At 36.5% G+C, this 23146-nt stretch overlaps 2 protein-coding genes across 2 annotated transcripts; one reads left to right on the top strand and one right to left on the bottom strand.

The window, feature by feature from the left end:
* The first annotated feature begins 360 nt into the window (after positions 1 to 360).
* Positions 361 to 4817, top strand: spryd4 (SPRY domain containing 4). The gene is made up of 2 exons (XM_067413927.1): positions 361 to 542; positions 3970 to 4817. The coding sequence occupies exons 1-2, from the start codon at positions 413 to 415 to the stop codon at positions 4509 to 4511; spliced, it is 672 nt and encodes a 223-aa protein (XP_067270028.1). The 5' UTR covers positions 361 to 412; the 3' UTR covers positions 4512 to 4817.
* gls2a (glutaminase 2a (liver, mitochondrial)) lies at positions 4809 to 15603 on the bottom strand. Its single transcript, XM_067413926.1, has 18 exons — positions 15262 to 15603; positions 15027 to 15114; positions 13471 to 13592; positions 12812 to 12941; positions 12628 to 12707; positions 11594 to 11757; positions 11156 to 11214; positions 9585 to 9617; positions 9443 to 9501; positions 9254 to 9320; positions 9114 to 9164; positions 8815 to 8991; positions 8009 to 8140; positions 7841 to 7933; positions 7684 to 7745; positions 7517 to 7593; positions 7177 to 7240; positions 4809 to 7091 (listed from the first exon to the last, which is right to left on the bottom strand). The coding sequence occupies exons 1-18, from the start codon at positions 15450 to 15452 to the stop codon at positions 6902 to 6904; spliced, it is 1839 nt and encodes a 612-aa protein (XP_067270027.1). The 5' UTR covers positions 15453 to 15603; the 3' UTR covers positions 4809 to 6901.
* Between the last annotated feature and the right edge of the window lie 7543 nt (positions 15604 to 23146).

The following is a 23146-nucleotide window of genomic DNA, read 5'->3' as shown; positions in this document are numbered from 1 at the left end:
ACGGGGCCCAGCAAGATGGTTTGTACCCAGGGCCCAAAATTTGGTGCTACGCCCCTGGTGCTGTGTGTTTTCATGTTTTTCTATCCCGGTGAGGACTTCAACCTGAATGCACACTGACTGAAAATAAGCTTATCTCATATACAGAATTATTTTTTTTGAAAATGTAACAGTGCAGAAAGTTTTCTGTAATGGATAGGTTTAGGAGTAGGCCTATGGTTAGTGTAAGGGGATAGAATATAGAGTTTTTACAGTATAAAAAACACTACATCTATGGAGAGTGGCCACATAGATATCGAACCAGACGTGTGTTGGTGTGTGCGCGTTTTACAGTAGGGGGCAGCAGCGCTCAAGCATTTGGACAGCGCAACCTTGCGATAGAAACTGAAGTAAAACGCACCACAAATGGGACAATATGGCGATGTCCTCGGGCATGGCACTCTTTTGTCGTTTGACAGGCAGAACTTTGGGGACTGCGCTCAGTCACGGCCGGGGGAAAACCTTCACAGCTCGGAGATGGTATATTACTGCCAGTGTAGGCAACAGTGAGTAGTCTATGCGCATTCTTTTCCACACACCTCAGTGTTGCGTCCAGTCAAACCGGGAGGTCAGAGGATTTAAAAGCATAATTAAACCATTTCCTTTTTTATTAATTATGATCACCCGATGCAGTCCCTCAATAGCGTGAAATGCATTACAAAACAGATGTCAGTTCTGTTGCATAAACGTAAAAAAAATATATATTTTTTTTATACCAACAGTCACGTGTCTCAGCGGAGATGCCAGTAGATTGGCACGAGCTAAGAATAAATGCTTGTGATAGTAATGCGATATGAACGCGGGTCAGTGTTTATAACAGTGCAAATACCACTGTTACCTCAGTGTGATGCGACCCCATCTTTTTTGTGCTTTTTAAAAAAAAAAAAATCATCATCATCGATATATTGACGAGGGGAACATTATGTTCTCTCATAAAAATTATTGAAAGAGTCATCGTCTCATCAGAGTCATACTTTTATGATATCCTTTCCCAATTGACTATGCTTACCAGTTACACACCAGCAAAATACCATACAGTACTACTTCTAATTTTAGCAGGATTAATTATGTTAATTTTTGACATTATCTTAATTTTTTGACTATTTATGACATTTGTAGAATTATATAAAATTTTCACTGATAATAGTAGTAACCCTACTATAGCTAGAGGTGGACAAGTTACAAGCAGTGGTGGAGGAAGTATTGAATCTCAGTATTTAAGTAAAAGTACAAATAACCAGAGCCATATTTACTTAAGTAAAAGTACTACAACGACAATCCTACTTAGGTAAAAAAAAAAAAAAAAAGTAAAAAAGTACTTGATTTTAAATTTACTTTTAGTATTAAAAGTAAAAGTACTTGTATAACAATTTCTTCTCTTAATGTCTATATTCTAATAATTAAAAATAAGAAAACAGTATGGGCTGTGGCGTTTTAATTAAGTAAGTTTTTGGTTAATGTAGGCTAATTGTGCATATCATCTGTTGCCGAGTTTACATTCTGACTCACAATATCAGGGTGATCTGCAGAGTTAAATATCAATATTCAGAAGTAACATTTTCATCAGCTTTGATGTATTTAAATCTTCATATTTATGAGGATTAATCTTAAATATAGGATATGCTTCAGCTTTCCTTTTATATTCTTAAATTTGATGAATAAATTAAATTAGAATAACGCTATCTGGTTGTTAAATTAAATAATTTACACTGACAAATTACAACTGCATTAAATAATGTTATGAGATTTTTTTAACTATATATTTTTAATTCAATAAGAAACGTTGGAAAGAATGTTTAAACATGAAACTAAACTACTAGTAGGTGGTGGCAGGTCTTAATGAGTTAGTCATTGAGTCGGTTCGTTCAAACGGCTGATTCATTCATGAGGCAGCCGTTTACAAACAGGTCATTGAATCTTTGATTCAACTGATTCATTCAAACACTGAATCATTCATTAACACACTATTGCTGTGAGATGCGTTGTGGTTCTTATGTGGAAATATGATCTGATCTTGGAAATATTTTCTCTGCTGTAATAAAATAAAAGCAGTTTATATTGCATCTAAAATTTAAGTGACTAATTTTAATTAATTGTTTATGGAACTGTCATGAAATCAGTGTCACTTTTCAGATGTGATGGTATTCAGAAAAACAGCACTCTTAGTCGTGTCGTGATGTTTTTTAACTGTATTATACATTATAAAATATAACCTTCACATTTTGAATATTTACTGCAGTATGTTACTGGGTTTCTCTGTATGAGCAGCGTTGGTTTGTTTCCATTTCTCCCCGAGAGTCTGGGCGATTGTCAACAGCGCAACCATCAGTTCATACATTAGCCTATTATTTATCCATTAATTATCCGAACAAACCTTAATCTCGAGCCCTGAAACTGATTAGTAAATGTAACGAAAATGTAATGAAACGTTGTAGAAATGTAGTGGAGTAGAAAGTAAAATATTTGCTGCAAAATGTAACGAAGTAAAAGTAAAAAGTATGCACTATTGATTCTACTTAAGTAAAGTACAGGATACGTGAAAAATGTACTTAAGTAAAGTAACGAAGTATTTGCACTTCGTTACACTCACCACTGGTTACAAGTGAAAGTTGTAAAAACAGATTTTTACTCAAGTAAAAGTACAGACGTATTTGTTTTCAAAAGTTCTAAAGTATCAAAAGTAAATTTCCTTTTTATGTCAAATCATTATTGTATTATTGTTGTATAAATGCACATTATGCCATCATGGTTTAAGCCAGTCAGTGATGCTCCATCTGACATACTAGTAGCCTGACAAGCCAGACCCACATCAAGATGTTTGGTCTGGAAACTCACCATAGACAGGGCTCAATCCGAGGGGCGGGATAAACGGTTGTCTTTCAAACTCCCTCTGCACGAGATAGGATAGCACTACACCAACCAGAGCAACGACGGTGAAGGGGAGCTCTCTGACTGATTAAACATTCGCCGTATCTGGTCGGCTAAACTCAGAACACATCTTCCCTTTTTAAGAATGACTTCAGTGCCGCTCTTTGTTCTTTTCTCAGAGAAAAGCTTAACTCCAAGTCTTCCGGAGGCGCGGGCAGAGCTGATTCGAAAGACCGCCGCCGTTCGCCAGTTTCCGTGTTGACTAGAAGACTGTGTTACAGAAGCACGCAAACGCAACTCGGCCGTCGTCATTATGGCCCCGCCCGCCGACTCTACAGCCTACACGATGTGATTGGGCCGTCCAGATTCTGAGGAATACAGCTCAGATAGGAATTGAGAGTTGCTAGACCACACTTGCGGGCAAATTAAATTTGCTGCCGCTAGGGTGCGTCTAGATTTCTAGGCTAACATACTAGCATACGACTAACTTAAAATAATTTAAATACTTGTAGAAAAGTTACAAAGCCCTTTACAAAGCGCTGTCACTTTAAGGCCATATGCACGGATCCAATACACTGATACACATCTGATATTCTCCCAACTGTTTACCTTCACTTAACACATAATCAACTTCATTTATGTGAATACTCGACAAAATTAGCATTTTGACATCCATCTTCTACCATTTTGCTATAAACTGATCAGTGTTAAAAAAAAATGCTGTGAAATCATTGAACTTCATGTGACCCTACAAGAGTGATTCCTGAAAGGCTTTCTGCAAAAACCCAAACACCTTTTAAAGAAGAAAAAACATCATCCACTGACTTTTTAAAGCTGCTACAGAAACGACTTTCTTCTTTGAGGACCTCGATAGAAATGTAGTGGAGTAAAAAGTACGATATTTTTCTTTCAAATGTAGTGAAGTAAAAGTCATAATTTCCAGAAAAAAGCCATATTTTTACCTCCTGAGAGAAAAACAGTTGCTAACTTATATTAGTCCAAAATGTTTTGTGTTTATAATTATTTATATATTTTTTATATTAAAGATTATTTATGTCTCTATAGATTTGCAGTTTAAGCTTGATGAGCGGACAGCCCACAGCAGTCTGGACATTTTTAAAAAGGACACAGGTGTGATCTATCGAATGCTAGGTCTGGACCCCTCCCTCGTGCAGGATACCCCTCTCCGGTTCCGGGACTGGGCTGTGGTTCTCGCCGACACCCACATTGACTCTGGACGGCACTACTGGGAGATCACGGTTAAAAAGTCCCACGAATTCCGTGTGGGAGTGGCCGAGGTGTTGACGTCACGTGATGAGTGCGTGGGCACGAATTCTAGTTCCTGGGTGTTCGCGTTTGTCCAGAGGAAGTGGTTTGCCATGACCACCGGTAAGCAGGTCCCAGTACCCTTGGTGGGGAAACCTGATCGGGTCGGGCTCTTGCTGGATTACGAGGCGGGGCGGCTCAGTCTGGTGGACACAGAGAAAGCTGTAGTGGTGTATACGATAAAAACACAGTTCCGCTCGCCCATCTGTCCTGCGTTTGCACTCTGGGATGGGGAGTTACTCACACACTCTGGACTGGAGATTCCACCAGGGCTTCAGTAACTCTTGTTCATTATTCACACATGGATGCTACATGCCTCTTAATGGATAGAGAAGAGGAAGTAGGGGCCTTAAGAATTGACATTTAGTGGGTACACAGCTGTTTGTTTTTTTACTATTAAACCAGATCTCCATTTAGCTGGTGAAAACATCCCCAAACTCTGGTTACTTACGATATAATGCAGATGAATTAATGAATCCGTACATGCACATATGAATACTTGATATCCTTAGTAATTTTTCATGTTGAATCTGTGCTCTAGTGCAGTGTTGAGAGAGGTTTTTCAATAAAAGACACCCTTTACCAGTGTTATTCTTTATTTATTCTATACATTCTTGTGCCATTTCACCTGATTCTGTCCATTTCACACTTTTCACTTTCATTTGGAATAAACACACTTCTCTAACTATCGAAACTTTTTTTGTTCTCCAAAACTTGCAGTTTTGTATCCAGCAATAAAGTGTCCACAAACTCAGGTTTTAAATACCATTCATATCTTGTTTAATATGCAGTCGATCCACAGAGGTTCAGTTAAAGCTTTTGTGCCCGACGTTAAAACATCACATTACATTAAATACCTTAAAAATGTCTATCAACAAACATATGAAATTCAAACATTTTAAGAATAGTACAAATATACAAATACCTGCTCAAAATGTTAAGCCAAAGATTATTAATAACTTAAATGACATGGAAACTGGGCTACAGTTCACATTATGTAGAGTGCTGGCTAACCTCTTAACTTAAGGCAATATGATGTGATGGCATTTCCAGTATAGCTATTTAATAAATAAACTACTTTTTTTAATGTGCATGCGTGTTTATATTGATAGACAGCCTGCTACATTTACACTTGGCTTGTACTTAGTAACATAGGGCCAGAGTCACAAAAACCTTACATTTCTGAAGATGAATTAGAAGTTCAAAAGATGGTTCCTAGGTGATTTTTTTTAAAGTATTTCTCATGAACATCTTCAAGAGCAGCATTTTTTCCCTTAATAAAATGTCAGTCTTTTATATTTTCCGATTTTGTACTAGCTTGCTCAAGTGGCTGCCTTGTCTAGAACAACAATTTCAAAACTACAAAATGGTATAACTTAATACAGTGGGCTCCACACATATTGGCACCTATGGTAAATATGAAAATGTATGGGGTTTTCTCCCAAAAATTAGTTTTAGCCTAACGTAAGAGAGTTTGACTGTTAACGTGAAGGTCTTAATACCAGCAGGAAATTACCCTTACATTGCTCCACGGGCATCACAGCAAAAATGGCTGCCCACTGTTCTGGGTGTGTGTGTCTTTACTACTCACTTCTACTAATGTGTGCAAACTAACTTGGAAGGGTTAAATGCAGAGGACAAAATTACGGGTTACTATACTTAGCCTTCATGTCATGTCACTGTGACTTGTGACAAAAGGTTGTTGTGCTGAACAACTGATCATGAAACAGCTATAAGATAATAGTTTAACCCCTTAACTGTCACCCCCCTTTTTGAGAATAGATGGAAAAATGCACTATCCCCAAACATTAATAGTTGTAATTCAAGAATGCTTTGGAATTCTCAGTCATTTTTGGGTGCCAGTATTTTTGGAGCCTACTGTATATTTTTGTCCATCTATTAGCTTTTTAGCAAGCACTTCATGATATGTTTTTTAGACATACCGTATGTAAGATGTGAAACTGCCACAGGTTTATAAAAGTAAAATCTAGCAGTAGAAATATGTAGCTAGTGTTGTGTTGTAATGCTAAATATTTAAAATTCATTAAACCTCTTATCTTCAGGGATTTAAGTTGGAGCTTATCCTAACATTAAGAAGTTGTTAATAACTATTTTAATACTCTTTCCAAGAATTGTAACTGTTAAGTTTTGTCTTAAGAATGCTATTAACTTTTTTTGTAAAATACTTAAGTATTTTGGGAATATAAAATATTCAAATAGCATATTTTAATGCAAAATAAATGGCAGTTAAAGAATTTTAATATTAAGAATGTTTCATTAATCTGGCCCCTAGTTCCTAAGGCTTCCTTTGAGTTAAGGCTTTTATACAAAAATACTTCTGCAGCGATAAACTAGGAAGCTTCAGCATTTCTAAATTGGTCCAAGAACAAACCTGTCTTTGAGGAGCCGCACCAGAAATGAACTGGATGTACCAGGTAGTTTCATAATCCCACAGTAGACTGAATAGAGGTCTGAGAAACTACAGTAATGACTATCTTAAACCAACAAAAGAAGCTAGCTGAGGTCTAGAAACAGCAAAGCTTTGGTTTGAGGCACTATCTCTGTAACACCTGCTCAGTCCTTGCACAGGCCTTGTCATAAATCTCACACCCTCATGCTTCCCTGAAGTCACGAGACACTGCGGTTTGGGTGTTCCCATGATAGTTCGCACTCATACTAAACCCTCCAGCATCTCCATGCTTTTCAGTTCCTCTGCGTCAATGGTGGAATCGGGACAGGTGTCAGCGCTGAGCTCCTCTGGCATTAGTGTGTGTGTGTAAATGCTCTGGTACTCCTGTAGTACCTTGACCACTGCGATGTGCCCAAACTGCATAGCGTCATCGAGAGGCGTGTTACCCCATCTGAAGAACAGACAGGCGTGCATTTAAAAATCAATTAAACAAAAACGGTCCACAAAAAGTATAAGGGTGGTGAGTTTTTCCTTACCTGTCCTTCGCATTGGGGTTGACTTTGCAGGTGTGTGTTAAAAACTTGACCGCATCCAAGTGCCCTGAAATCAGAGTTTTAGAGGCCTATTATTAAATGCATAAATTAGTTTTTTGTTCAAACCCAATTCAAACTTTATGAATGTTTGTGCTGTTAGTGATGAAATTGTAGTAATGAATTAAATAATGACTTAAGCATCAGAACGATTACAAGAGACAACAACAACAACCAAAAAATCATTTATTTTCTAAATAATGTAGATTTAGTTTATTTTTTATACATCATGATATCAAATCATGAGGCACATACGTTTTAGCCTGTCTGAAAAAGGCCTTATTACCTTCTGCTGAGGCCACATGTAGGGCTGTACGGGTGTCATAGTCAGTCAATTCCATACTGACTGCAGAGAGAGCAATTCTGAAAAAAAAAAAAAAAACATATTGTTGCTCATGACCATTTAATGAAAATGTTGGAATGTATTATTTGCATTAAAAAATAGATTTTTACCTCCTGAGAGCTGAAACATCCCCACTGTATGCAGCAAACATCAGATCCACCACAGACTTGTTCTGAAATATATTAAATGTAATCGGTGCTCACAACTTTTACATCTGGTTTGATAGCACAGTGTGAATGAAATGGCAAATTTGTTCTGTGGTCTCACCCTCTCATGGCCTGTCTGTCTGCGAGGGTCTAACTTCTTCGCAAAGTGTCTCAGATTGTCATAGTTATGGAAGTTAAACAGTGAGACTAGCTCCTAAAAGAGAAAAAAGGTCAATGGTCTCAGAGAAAAATAAAGAAGTAGACAAACGCAGAGATCGTGAAAAAGTACCTGGCAGAAGTGAATGCCTCGGATGCTATTGCCGACACGGTCAAGAGGCGGAGACCAGCACATTACTCCCATAATATTAGGAACTACGAGCAGCACGGCACCAGACACCCCAGATTTAGCAGGCAATCCCACCTGAGGAAGAGACACACATAGTGTGTAATAGACTCTATGCACGATCACTTCCGCGTTTTGTCTCAGCCCGCCCATCTACTTCCGGTGCTGCGCCTGTGTGAAGAATTCGGTGGAGATGATGGCAAATTACACTCGCTGTTTACAAGAGCTTCCCGCGATTACCGTGAATGACGTTAATGCTTAACTATACTATACTGTACTATTCTATTCTATTCTATTCTATACTATACTATACTGTACTGTACTATTCTATACTATACTATACTATATACTATACTATAATATATGTGTGTGTGTGTGTGTGTAATATAACATAATACTTAAATTATAAATCGCTGTCAAACTAATTTTATGAATGAGTTTTGCCGGTAGTACACTTCGCTGTAGAATGTGCTATGCGGAAGTAAAGACGCGGTCTGAGATTCTACCGGAAATACGTAAGCAAAGTTCGTGCATAGAGTCTATTTCCAGTGTTTTTTAATGTAAACGTGCTAGAATCACACGTTTGACCTTTGCGCTTGTGTCTCGCATCTTTGTAGCATGGCCTCATATTATAACTATGATTTAATTTGAGCTGAGGTTTAAAGTAAATGACTGAAATAGTTTAATCTAGCTGTAAAGTCCAGTGTGTACTTTATCACACTGATGAATTCCGCAAGAAATCAGTGACTCACGTGAAAGGCAAACTGGCCAGAGAAGTCGTACATGCCACAGGAGTGCATGAGACTAAGAGTGTTTCGGACAGCCTCGGCACTGAGCACACGCTCGCCTGTGATTGGACAGATCCCTCCATTAGCTAATGTGGCTGCCATGACGCTGCCGGACTCACAAGTCACTTCAATAGAGCACAGCTGGAAATGAAAAAAAAAGACATGAAAAAAATAAGAGAGAAGTTTAGTATGGTTTAGTATGAGTAATAATAGCAAGTTCTAATTTTAAACACAATTAGGCGTCAGAATGACAGTTAATTTACTTGAAAGTAGAAGTCAAGGGCTGCTGTCATGTCAACTCCACTGGGAAAACACTACAGGAAAAAGAGCAGAGCAGCAGGTGAGAAAGCAAGAAGTATCCCATCATTATGCTTATGAAAATGATCATTGAAAAGACACTCACTTTTTTTTCTTTAAGATAATAGCCAATTGCATAATTCCTGTTACCAGTCTCTTTCTCTGACTGAAAACTTAAAAAAAACAAGAAAATTATCATTCACCAATAAACCAGAACAAATTAGATAACAACTGTAGGTTCACTTTTAAGAGAGCGTGATTTGCTAAAAATAATGGAGTTGTATTAAAAACTCACGTGGCATTACTGAACCCAACATATTCTCTGCCAGCCATTCTCTTCAGATAATCCATCATCTGACCGACACACAGAAATTCATTTTCATAAGTGAGGCAAAAAAAGGATATTTCACATGGTGGAGATGTTGCAGTGTACTCACAAAGTCAAACTTCTCTGCCTTGTTGGAACCAGGCTGAAATAGAGAAAAGCAAGAGAAAGTGAGAAAAGAAGACAGAAAAATCACCAATAACCCTGTGAAAAGAAGTGCACTTTAGAATACTTAACTTATTTATAATGGAATAAATCTACTTTAAAAGAATATACTTAAGTGAAACTGAACGCAATGTTTTATGACACTTAATTGTAAAAAAATACATAATTAAAATAAAATGTATTATAGATTAAAATTATATTAAATGCAGTTAATGCTTTGTGTTTTTTGACATATTTAAGTGGTACATATTTATATGTAATTTCATAATACATTGTCTTTGAAATTAGTAGTTCTCTTTAGGACAAAAAAATAAACATCTCTACAGACAGTCAGAAAGAAAGAGTCAGATGTGAAACACAAACATTCACAACGTTCATAATAATTCTTCAGATTTAGACAAATGAGCTAAAAATTAACTATGTATAGAAAAATGTCTGTTGGCCAGCAGAAAAAATAGCTTAGTGGTTCCAGTGACAGTTCGTATTTAGACACTTGGTGGCAGTGTGCACAGACATGTGCAGCACAGAAAAATGTGGCATGATATGAGATCATAATGGTCTGATCCTAAAAAAAAAATCCATAAAAATATATATTTAGGCTATATATTGATATATTTTATGCATGTAAAACCATTTAAATCATAAAATCGCATCTTAAATGAGAATACATCTTATTTTCTTTACTGTTTAAAACATGAAATTAAATGACAGAACAAAACCAAATGACTGAACATGAGCCAATAGTCCCTAACAGGTACTGGAGACAAAGTGCTCCACATATTGGGTTTCATATGTCCTGAGGTGTGATGTTAAGGTGACCAGTTCCACGAGGGAGTCCAGAAGGGAGTCAAATGAGCAAAGGTCAGTGTAATGCGATCACAGCTGTTAGATGTCTTCATCTTAAAAAGTACTCCTGTGTGTCTGTGCTCCGTGAGGTTGTGTAACATATTTAAGAGCATAGGTCAAACTGGAAACTTATAATACAAGTGAGGAGTCTCTTAATTATACTTGCAGTCAGGTTGTTTTTTTATATCAGTTAATTTAAACCACTAAAACCATTTACTCGGTCATTGCAATCGTAGTGCTGCAAGTAATTTTGTAGAAAAGGTGACTCATTTAAACACGCTGAAAGGCGTACTTCTCAGCACATCCTCTGATTGGCTGCTTAGACACACCTCTTGACCACTAGCAGCTCTTATTATGCGATTCCTCATCGGACCACCCACTACCCCCATACACACAAACACACCTTGTTAACTATTTAAAACCAGGTCAAAAGGAAGGGCAAATGCAAAATTTTGTCCCATTAAAAGCACTTTGCCTGTCACAGCAATCATTTATGAATCAATCAATGCTGCTGAATTTAAAGTAACTCTTCCAAGGTTTTATAAATGGCTTTATCAAATAAAATAAATAATGAATGAATGTGTTATGGGCTGTAGGAATTTCATTTTGAGCACTCAAGGTATTATTATGATGAATGTACAACAACGAAATATATATAAAAATGCCTATTACCTTTATGAGAGAGCTGATTACAATGGCTCCTGCATTCACCATGGGATTATGAGGTTTATCTAAGAAACCCAAAAATAGTTTATAAATGGTCAAATCTCAATGTCAAAGGAGCATCATGTTGACTGTGATTGCAGGAGATTGCAAATGCAATGTTCCTCAGAGGTGAGAAAATCCATTGATAAGCTTCCTCTTGCTCTCAGACATCATGTTGCAATAGAACACAATAAGCATGTCATATCGCTTACTTAGAGTTATGCTATAATTGATTTTGAAACTTTGGAGTTTGGTCCAGGGCAAATAAAAGAAATATTTTAAAATACCTCTTACAATGTTTCATTTTAAAATGTCCAAATACAATTTGAGACCAATTTATATGGCCATATATTTGAGTGACAGCAACAAAAAGAGAAAATAAGACAGATTGTGATGGATACTCACCCTCTTCATCTAAAAAGAGTTTGTTGAATTTGAGTCCACTGGGTTCTTTCCCCACGTATTTGTGCACATTTTCAGTGCCAGCCTCATGCACGGCCAGCGCATATTCCAGAGGCTTCACACAGGACTGCAGACAAAATGGCATATTCGTGTCCCCTATAGCATGCCTATGTAAAGAGAAATATATAACAAAAGATACTGTATTGTCAGAGAGGGAAAGGAAGAAAAAAAAAGACAGAATTACTATTATGCAAGATCCAGAATTAACAAGAAAGCATGTGAAGTGAGATAATTTGGATTTCCTAGGAGGATTCGCTAGGTGGCTGAACACTTTATTGAGATACAACATAACACGTTGAATCGAACTGTAGAAATGATAATATGATAAGTTTGTTATAAGTGATATTCATGATTCAGAGACCAAAACCGTAAAAATAAATAAATAAATAAAAATGTACAATCATATTTTATAAATATTTATGAGAAGGAAATCCTTGTACAATTATTTTAAAATACAATACCATTCATAAGTTTGTGCTTGATTTTGAAAGAACGTTTTTGAAAGTAGCCTCATGCTCACCAAGGCTGCATTTATTTAAACAAAAACACAATAAAAACAGTAATATTGAGAAATATTACTACAATTTAAAATAACTGTTTTAATATATTTAAACATCTTATTTATTCCTGTGATGGCAAAGCTGAATTTTCAGCAGCCATTACTCCAGTTTTAAATGTCACATGATCCTTCAGAAATGATTGCAATACAACGATTTGATGCTAAAAAAACCCTCTTATTATCAATATTGAAAATATTTAAATGTATTAATTTTCTAAGGATGTTAATGCATCCTTGCTGAATAAAAGCTATTTCTTTACAAAAAAATCCTCCCCACCCCCTTAGCAGCCCAAACTTTATTATCAGAAAATGTGGTCAATTGTAAAAAAAACTGTTGTTTTTAACTGTTGTTTAATTCTGGACCCTTCTCTCACCACATAAATGTGAATAAAGAAAGTTTGAAGACAGTATACTTTACCTCTGACCATCCACTGTGCACAGAGAAACTCCCCAAAGGTGCGGACTGAACTTAGCCAACTGAGGGATGTAGTCTGCTACCTGAGCAAACACGCACATGGACAAATATAGAGATTAGAGGTAAATAAATGTTTGTAGAAGACGAGGTGATTCAGAAACAGCGATAAGGAAAATCAATGTCTTACTTTCCCTCCTTGTTGAGCCTGTACATTATAATACAAATGGTTTATGAGGGAGGTAAAAGCCTCAAAGTCTGGAATGATGAACTTCCTTTGAAAGGCTTGAGTAAGGAGGACTATGTTACTGCCAACACATCTAGAAACAGAAACACAGAAACCCCCATGTGACACAACTGTGACTTAACGGCCACCTGCGATCAGTAATGTGCTAAGAGATTTGTACATGGCTGAACATGATATTTGATCCATGTTTATTAACACTGACTGAATCGGTTTAAAAGAAAACTGTGCCTCAGATAACTAACAAACACATTATCGCTGCTTAACATGTCTTAGCTCCAAACACGCTTCAGTAGGAAGCATATACACACAGTACATACAAATACAACAGGTGGAGTGTTGTATTTATCTCTGTTGGGGAGCAGAGAGTCAGGTGAAGCATTTGTATGATGATATGCATGCATGTGGTCATGATGAATCGACAGGTTATATTTCCAGCCTTCCAAGAACATTACAATATTATTTGCCCATGAGGGGCATGAGTGTTTGTATATATCATAACAGCTGTAGGCTGTAAACTATAAGCAATGTCATGACATCGCTAAAAACACACATACTGTAAACACATATTCTCTCTTTGCATTCCTGAGGCATTTTCTACCCACTTTCTGAACAGCTCTTGATCCATCATTGTCGTTCCAACAGAATCTTGGACAGCTTGATGAATCTGTCGCATGCAGTCTCTCAAACGGGGGTCAGAGGTCAGCAAGCCTGTGCTTTTCAGTGCCTGAGAAATAGAAGAACATGTATTTTAATATTAGAATAATTAATTATCAAAACACAGTATATTGCTTGAAAACTTTAGCACAATTTATGGGATGAACTGCCAGTTCAGGAACACAAAATAAGTTATATAGAGATTTTTAATGTCAACATGAAACCGCTTTTCGCAACTCAGTTGATTTACCCTACTATTACTGATCAAGTATGAATTAAACTGATCAAAAGGGACAGAAAAGACATTCAAAAAGTTACAAAGACTTTCTTTAAAATAAATGTTGTTCTTTTAAACGTTCCATTCATCAAAGAATCCTAAAACAAACATATCAGGTTTCCAAAAATGTTTTCAACATTGATAATAATGTGAAACTTCAGCAGAAAATCAGCATATTAGAATAATTAGAAAGATGAAGACTGAAGAAATGGCTGTGAAAAATTCAGCTTTGCCCTCAAAACAATTAACTACATTTTAATGCATTTTGTTTTATAGTAAACAATGTTTTGCATTTACATTTACTATGTTTTGTCAAAAACATTCAAAATTCGTACTGAGCCCAAACTTTTGGACAGTAATGTATTTGCAATTGAAACAGAATATTATAAGAGGAAAGTGGGGCTTAATTTGATACATCAGGAATTTCATGGATCATAAAAGTGGTCTCTATAGGACAGCTGTCAAAAAAAGAAAGGCTTTTAAAAGCCGGAGCATGTGATTAAATTTTGACAAAATAATTGCATGGATGAATTGTTTACAATAAGACCAGGAACATGCATTAAGACAGTTAATAAATTAATATATATAAAGGTCCAATACTGTGCAACCGTGATTACATAAGTGCAATGAAAGAGTTTGCTATTAGTAATTTGATAGGAATATGTAATCTTCAGTCAATGCTATATACCATGTTAAGACTGCAGCTGGTGGAGATGACTATCATAGACAAAACAACCCCATGCGTATAAATTATAGCAGACACTTTAATAGCGATCTATTTCTGGGTGGTATGTGCTCTGAAGCACACACGCAAACACTCACAAGGATGTGCAGTACTGTCTGGAAATTCAATGAGTTACCTCGGTTAAAACAGTACATAATATTTTGTATTCCTCCTTGTAATATGAACTCAAACATCCCAATATGGATCCACATGTGTTTGGGAAAAGGTATATTTATTAGGAGCTTTAATGGAGCCCAGCCACCTGGCATAAACATGATGTCTATTTATAGTGCCATTATATAATACCAAAGATTTATGATTATACCTCATGTAGGAATAAAAGTGTCTTATGTTAATCATACCAAACTAAATGGAGAGCATGAGGGTACATGATGTTTTAACAAGCATTTCCCCCCCTTTCGTTTGACAGATATCCACTTCAGTATATGCTGACTAAGTCAAACACACACATGCATCAGCACTGTGACTCTAAAACAACTCACAGTCAGGAAACGTGCCACTGAGAGTTTCTCTTCTCCCTGGGTGATAGTGTAGAACAACAGGTCCTCCAACCCAGCAACCACCTTCTTGCTGCTCAAAACAGACAACAGAAAACAATGTTTTTCCAAAATACAGTGCATAGTACAATTAATTTGATTAATATAGTCACCCCTCCAATGACTTTATATTTTAACTATGGCAATACAGCAAGCATGTAACGCCTCTCCGAGGATTTACCTGTACGTCGCGGCGTCCGTATCTGTGATCACGTGATGGCGCGGATGCTGGCCCGGTGATGCGCTCGTGTGCAGCAGCCGAGTAGGTGAGTGTCTGCTTTCCAAATTTCCCGCGATTCTCTCCCATTTTCCAGCATTCTTTATGAGCAAAACACCAGCTCTATACGCCAGTAAGGTTTTAACACCATGCATAATCTATCCAGAAAGTTTGAACCTTTAAATCAACGACCTCTAACAACTGTAAAATAGTCTGAATAAACAACGCGTGGCTCTTATGCTTTCTAGTGGGTTCCAAGTGCCTGATCGTCCCACGAGGCATGGGAGTGACTGCTGTTGACAAAATTAGCCGGTAACCGAGGGATCATACGCAGGTAAGGACACGCCCCCTGGCGGGTGTGACGGTGGGGGGCAAAAAAGGACAGCGATCATTGGTGGATGCCAGAACACACTTCAGGCTGCTTGTACACTCTTACAAGAAAAACACTTTAGAAGAAAAGGATCTATATAGGTTCTATCAGGCGCTACGTATTTGGAACCCCTACAAGGTTCTATAGAACCCTTTTTAAGGGTTCAATCAAAAGAACCAGGAAAAAGGTTCTAAATTCATTATCATTTGTTTTGTCCTTTCCGGATTAAATATTTCATATTGTTGACAAACATTTCACCGCATTATTCAGTTTATTCAAATGCATTTATGAAGGCAATAATCACAAAATTCAAGATATGGGGGTTAGAACATGCATATATTTATCTCATTTTATGTAGTTAATCAATATCACACGAAGAGTACCATTTCAGTTTTTCTCCTCCAAAAATCAGCATGATTAAAATGTGATATTAAGTTACAAGTACAATAATTTAATGACTGTAATTACTGTACTATTAATTACTTAATTAACTACAAAAAGTTGCAGAATAGTGTAGCCTAATATGAATGAATAATAGCCTAAAGAACCTGTGTGCCAAAAGGGTTCTTTCTTGTCATTATAGAACCTTTTTAGCATAAAAGGTTCTTTGGAGTTGAGTAAAGAATCCTATGGTTCTATATAGAACCCTTATTTCTAAGAGTGTAGGCTATATCTCTATAAGGTAATCAAGTATCACACACCTTGTTTCTTCGCTGAAAAACGTACATGTGGGTTTTAGACATGATTATAGAACGTGTCGTGAGTAAGGCTGTACTCTTTTTAGCTTGTCCCCACACAAATTTCATGAAGAATTATCGAGGTTCTGTTGCTTGGAATAGGATTTTAATAAACATACGAAAGAGTAAAATGAAATGTATTTAGAAGACAATGTAAAGATATGCTCACAAATATGTAAATGCATGTTGTAAGTTTGATGTGCTGCTACTGCTAAGATGTAGTTTGATTATTTGATTAGTGTAATTGTATTTTTGGTTTAATTTAATTGTATCTGTATGGATTTTTTTTTCTTGTATGGCTGTGTGGACCCCAGAAAGATTAGCAACCATTTTGTGGAAGCTAATGGGACTCCGACTAAAGAATAAAGATGGCTCAATAGTAGAGCTATTACAAAGAAGGGCAGACTTACTGAGCCTGGGCATTTTGCCACTTAGAAGTTTTTGGCACAAAATCAAAAGTAAATTAATTAATAACTGTTTGGTCCACATTCAGTTTCTAAAATTGTATTAATATATTAAGGATATTTAAATACATGCACACATAGGTATGATTCCCCCTTTCCCTAAATTTGCAAAAAAGCTATGCAGTCTTTCATTGAGTGAACTCTCACTTTGCTGAGGAAAATTTGGAACTGCTGTAAAATAGAAAATACAGAAACTTTTGCTGGCATAAAAATTTGCTGTGGGAATTATCCATGTTTGAAAGGAAACCAGACAGTTATGCATTGTCCAGTTTATATATTTTTTTTCTGAAACACTTATTTAAAAAATGCAAATCAAAATCATCATCATCATCATCATCATACTCAGGTCTGTTAATTAAATGCATGGTAGTAGGCCCCCCATTCCCAACTGGTTATATAATAGTGGACCTTAGTCAGCTCATCCCATCAGAGGACCTGAGACAACATTCCCGGTTATGTTCATGACATGATGGCCTTGATACTTACTGACATTCTTGACCTTCTGAGACGTCATTTCAGAGACATGGGTCACATGACAGTATGACTCATGGCTCAGAGCAAGGATATTAGGGGGCCAAAGGTTGTTTTTTTTGTTTGTTTGTTATTTGTACCGGGGGTTGGGGGTATTGGTCTTATTGGTTTTATTAAATTATTAAGGGATTAAAAGGGATTTTAGGAAATAAAGAAAAAGAAATAAGAATGGTAAAAGTCCCAGTTCTGTTGTAGTTATAAAGTAAACTATTTGCAAATAAGATATATGTTTGTAAATATGCACACATTCACTCTTTTTTTTGTGTCTACCTAATATGTAAAAATGCAAAATGTTTCTTGTCAAATTATGTTTCAAAATGTTCAAAAATTTCAACAACAACAACAAAAAATGTTAAAAACATTTTGGCCATTTCTAAGTATGTCTGGTGGTTACGGCCCTGGTTCAGAGTCAATCTTGGATTTGTGTCAAATGTACCATATCCATTTGACCCCTTTGCTTTGGCCAGATGGGACAGGGTGTCAGACCGAATCCAGGTAATCCTTGCATATGTTTTTTGTTTGTTTGTTTTTTGCAAATTTGAGCCTTTGCAGTAACTCACAACCATTTCATGAGCTCATACCGGTAGCTTATAAGTGGGTATCTGCATCCAACCATTTGACTAAACCGACTTTGCTCGTCTGTGGCTCCCCCTGGTGGACTTTGTTGTAATTACAAAGTTCAAGCTCAACTCTGATGCACAGGTATGTCAGTGGATCATTCCGTATAAAACAGTTCAGTGTTGTTAATGTTTGTGAATTTGCGCGTTTAAATGTATGTATATAAGTTGAATTGCTCATAACGTCCAAATGATCTGACTAGACTAAAACGAGGATGTGGCAGCTGGCAGTAGGCTACCTTTTCGTCCCCAATCCAACCAGGAGCGCTGTTCATATCCCTTTTCGCCTGAAGGGGGCAGACCGCACCAACTCACCTCTATAAACCACAAGTACTCCTATAAACGGATACGGAGAATCAGTCGAGTCAGTCCAGCACCAACATAGCCTACTGACTAACCTCACCACAGCCAAACGCCAGATCAGACGTCAAATTATCCTTTCAGTTACACTAACTGGGGGTTTATTTACAGTCTCAATTTGTTCAGTTTGTGGAAAAGCATAAAAAAAGTGAAGTGTGTTTTTTTTTAGTTCTACACTGACAGAAATGCATGTGAACTCTGATTGAATGCATTCCACAGAGGCTGTGTGGGCCATTGTACTGTTGTCTTTGGGGACCGGTCACACACTTGCCAACACACAGGCATATTCACGCTAAAAAAATGACGTTTTTCTTTTTACCTATGCAATTTGACATTCTCCCCACTCTTTTCCTCTGAACAGCTCCACTGCAGCTGGTAGATATTGAAGCGAGGGCTCCTTTTAACCAGAGGCTGGAGTAAAATTACACCCACTTATCATTAGATCAAACACCCCTTCCCCTCATATTATATCTTTTCGTGTTGGCACACACACATCCAAATGCACATGCATGCAAACCCCTAACCCATGCCCTACTGATGACCATGCATGCGTCTCTTGGTGGGGAATGTTTTTCATTCCTTCACTGTGACCATGAATGCTGGCTTTGTCTACCTGCTTCATCTTAAACCCCCCTCTCTCCCCTCCATCTTCCTCCTTTCTGCCTCTCCCAACATTCTCTGATCTCTGTACAGGCCATAACTGCTGTGTGCATATGTTGAAACTCAAATGTAGTTTGCTTTAAGAAAATTAAAAAAATGAGGATGTCAATAATTCTAACATATTCTGACTGCAACCATTATTTGTTCATTAAGCTCTCATTATTGATTATCAGTTGATTCTGTAACACATTTTGCAACCATAAATACATACAGTATACGTACAGATGCAATATGGTTCAAAAGTGTGGAGTCAAATATTAATATATATATATATATATATATATATATATATATATATATATATATATATATATATATATATATATATATATATATATATGTCTCTTATAAAGGCTGCATTTGCATGAAACACTATTACAATTTAAAGGAACTTTAACAAATTTAAAATGTAATTTATTATTGTGATCATTACTTAGTGTTAAGTAAAGTTACATAATCTTTTTCAAGTAGGCCTAACTAGTAAAGTAGCACTTTATTTATAATTTGCAGCAAAATACTTTTAGTATTCAAGTTACTTTTTAAAATGCAAACTAAGAATATTACTCAAACCTGCACTGATAAATAATGACATAATATATTTTATGTAATTATTCTCAATTTATTAACTGTACATGTGTGAATTTGCATGTGAATTTTTGTTGCCCAGCCCAGTCCAGCCCATGCAGGTAAATAAAAGTAATTCAGAAGTAAACATTACTTTCCATAACAAGCAACTAATGCAATTAATAACCTTTTTAGGGAGTTGCTCAATATTACTTTTAAAAGTAACTTTCCTCAACACTGCTTGTCATGCAAAGGTCAATTTTCAGCATCATTACTCCAGTCTTCAGTCACATGATCCTTCACTCATCATTCTATGTTCAAGAAATACTATATATTTTATATTCTATATGTATATATATTTTCGTGAAAACCACATTTAAGGGTTCTTTGACGAATAGAAAGAGTATAGTTTATTTAAAAAGAATATCATCTATTTAAATATTTTTTCTTGCTTGTAACATTGTAACTATCTTTACTGTTATTTTTGATCAGTTTAATTCATCCTTGCAGAATAAAAATGTATGACTAAAAATGCTAAAAAACAACTTTCTGATCCCAAACTTTTAAAAGAGTAGTGTATAGTTTACTTGAACGAACGTATTCATGGCTATTCTCACTCAGTTTTTACGGTATATATATATAATCATATTTACATTTGCACAAAAATATTGTTTGTTAATTTTATTTTATTTAATTTTATTTAATTTTATTTAATTTTATTTTATTTTATTTTATTTTATTTTATTTTATTTTATTTTATTTTATTTTATTTTATTTTATTTTATTTTATTTTATTTTATTTTATTTTATTTTATTTTATTTTATTTTATTTTATTTTATTTTATTTTTTGACCTGGCTTTGATCATTGTCATTGTTGATCTTTCTTTGCATTCTTCTTCACTTTATTGTCCTGATGTTGTGTAATGAATCCATTTGTTGTGTCTTGATAAGAATAGGTATCCACATACAACCTGGTTGCTCGGAGAACCGTTATGAGGCTCTTGGACTACAATGTCCACAAACAGGGTCAGTTTCTCAGGCCAGTTCACAGGACTTAACTCTCACCCTCAAATGAGTATCAGGGAGCTGCTAAGAATGCAGAGTCTTGTGGTGAACTGTTTGTTTTGTTTAAGTAATCATTGTGTGTGTGTGTGTGTGTGTGTGTGTGTGTGTGTGTGTGTGTGTGTGTGTGTGTGTGTGTGTGTGTGTGTGTGTGTGTGTGTGTGTGTGCGTTTTAAAATTCAGCACTGGTAAACACTATTGCTCCCACTGTAAGTAGACAGCATTAAGCACTGGTTTTGCACAAAGCTCCATGACATATAAAATCACACCTGAGGCAATATTCCAAAAGCTTCAATGATTTAGTGCAAGATTTTATTTTTGATGCCCAAGATCCCCACATGATCAAGTATAATAGAATAGAATAGAATAGAATAGAATAGAATAGAATAGAATAGAATAGAATAGAATAGAATAGAATAGAATAGAATAAAGCTATATTATTTAGCGTGTGAGGAAAAATAATGAATATTATAAAATGATTTACATTTTCTACTCACTGTTAGAGTTCTGTATTTTCTTCTGTGGACCTCCTAGCTCCCCCTTGTGACCCCTGGGGGCCCCTGGACTGCCATTTAGAAACCCCTGATCAAGATTTTTGATTAAATCAAATAGTGAAAGCTGGATAAGAGAAGAAACGCATTCAGTTTTGTATGAAGTCAAAGGGGAGCTGTTAAATCCAGACAGTGGTGTCCTGGATGAATTAAGCTCATTTGTGGACTAAATCACACTATCAACAGGGACTCTTCATTCAGAAAATCCTCTGTCCCCAGACACCAGCCTCTCTGTTTGCCATAGCTTATCTCAGAAGTTATGAGAATAAATAGAAAGCTTTATTAGACCAAACAAAGACAGAACGAATCCTTCCCCCACTTCAGGCCCCTGTGTGGACTGTAATATCAAACAGAACTGTTCGGTTTCCCACGGCTGTGACGGGCTGATTGTACTAAAGGCCCGTTCACACCAAGAAAGATAACTATAACGAAAACATTCAGTTAGCATCCACACCAAAGCATGATAATTCTATGTTTATTCAAAGCATTTGGTGCAGTTGTCATTTAAATGCTATAGCTCTTTAAAGCGAGATGGATTCTGATTGGCTGCCTGCTGAAAAATGGTTTTGAAAGGGATTCTAATGATACCATTCTGATGTGTTCTTATCTTTAGTTGTTGTCTGCTATTCTTTTACATTTAGAATGATTACAAAACAAAACGATATTACAATTATAGTTATTGTCCTTGGCGTGAATGTGCCTTAAAGGTGGAAAATCGAATGAACTGAACTGTTTTTTAATGAACTGTCATGCAAATACTTTGTGCGGTATTTTAATTACGGTTTAGTCTCAAGTGACACAAATGTTCACTCATGTGAGGCCGTTGGGCATCTTATCCTGGCACATGGATCAGAACATTTTGTAAAGTGAATGTTTCAGGGTCTTGTATGCCATAGTTGATTTTATTGACTTAATTCTGCTTCATTCCCTTTTAGCTTTCAAAGAATGAACGAAAAGCTCCACATTTGGAAGAAAAGCCCGGCGGGTGCTTAATCTTTGGGCACGGATCGGCCTTCTGACGCCTGATGCCAATCCCGGTCAGTGTTGTGCTGCCGACACTGTTTCTCCTGCCAATGGTCAGGCCCCACATCATCTGATCCACAGCAACCCAGCCACCCTACACACCCCTGGAGCCTCGCCGTGTTCCTGCCACCGCTCTTCTCCTCTCCTCTCCTCATCCCTCTACCTTTCCGCACCCTCCCTCCATCCACACCAGCGGCTCTCTTCTCCCCCACTGCCCGGTGCTCTCTCACATTCCTCAGGTCTGCACACAGAGCCGCATTGTGTGTGTGTCTTACAGAGCACACAGTCAGGGCTAATTTCGGACACACACACACATCGAACTGGGTGTGTGCACAGTCGCACCGATGAGTACACACACATACACATATCCCTTCATAAAACTAATAGACACGCGTTCATATGCGCACACGACCACAGACACACACACTGATTTTCATATGTGCACACTGTATACACACTCATCTACATACACAGGATGTCTCACACCGAGGCCGAGATTCCAGTATCCTTATTTCTTATTTTACTCTTTCATGCTTCACTTTTTCACTCGCTTTTTGCAGTTTGATCTTTTAATCCCTTGAGCGTTACAATTATTCTCTCCTCCTCTGTTCCCACAGTGGGATAGATGATATGGTAGATGTTTTATTGTGACTGAATTGAGGAACAGTTATATGTTCAAAATATCAGTAATTCTTCAACAGATGTAAAGAATTTGAGAAAGTATGTGAAGTGTTATATTAGTATCATTCATATACTATTATATTATTCATATTTTTAAGTATCTTTTAATTTTAGATCTACAGATTTCATTTTATGTAAGTTACTTTATACCATTTTGTAATTTTGGTGGGTTCTTTTTTTAAAAGTATTTCTATTTAGTTTTAATTTTTGTTTGCTTTTTTATTACAG

The sequence above is a fragment of the Pseudorasbora parva genome, chromosome 13 (genome assembly GCF_024679245.1).
Source record: "Pseudorasbora parva isolate DD20220531a chromosome 13, ASM2467924v1, whole genome shotgun sequence".
NCBI lineage: Eukaryota > Metazoa > Chordata > Actinopteri > Cypriniformes > Gobionidae > Pseudorasbora > Pseudorasbora parva.
Note: the sequence above shows the minus strand (reverse complement) of the source record. Positions and strands in the feature narration are given on the sequence as shown.

Excerpts from the sequence above, each read along its gene's own strand:
- spryd4 (XM_067413927.1), top strand. The coding sequence starts at position 413 with ATGGCGATGTCCTCGGGCATGGCACTCTTTTGTCGTTTGACAGGCAGA. Across the intron at positions 543-3,969 it reads TACTGCCAGTGTAGGCAACA|ATTTGCAGTTTAAGCTTGAT; the intron begins GTGAGTAGTCTA and ends ATGTCTCTATAG.
- gls2a (XM_067413926.1), bottom strand. The coding sequence starts at position 15,452 with ATGCATGGTGTTAAAACCTTACTGGCGTATAGAGCTGGTGTTTTGCTC. Across the intron at positions 11,758-12,627 it reads TGCACAGTGGATGGTCAGAG|GCATGCTATAGGGGACACGA; the intron begins GTAAAGTATACT and ends CTCTTTACATAG. Across the intron at positions 9,502-9,584 it reads AGGCAGAGAAGTTTGACTTT|ATGATGGATTATCTGAAGAG; the intron begins GTGAGTACACTG and ends TGTGTCGGTCAG.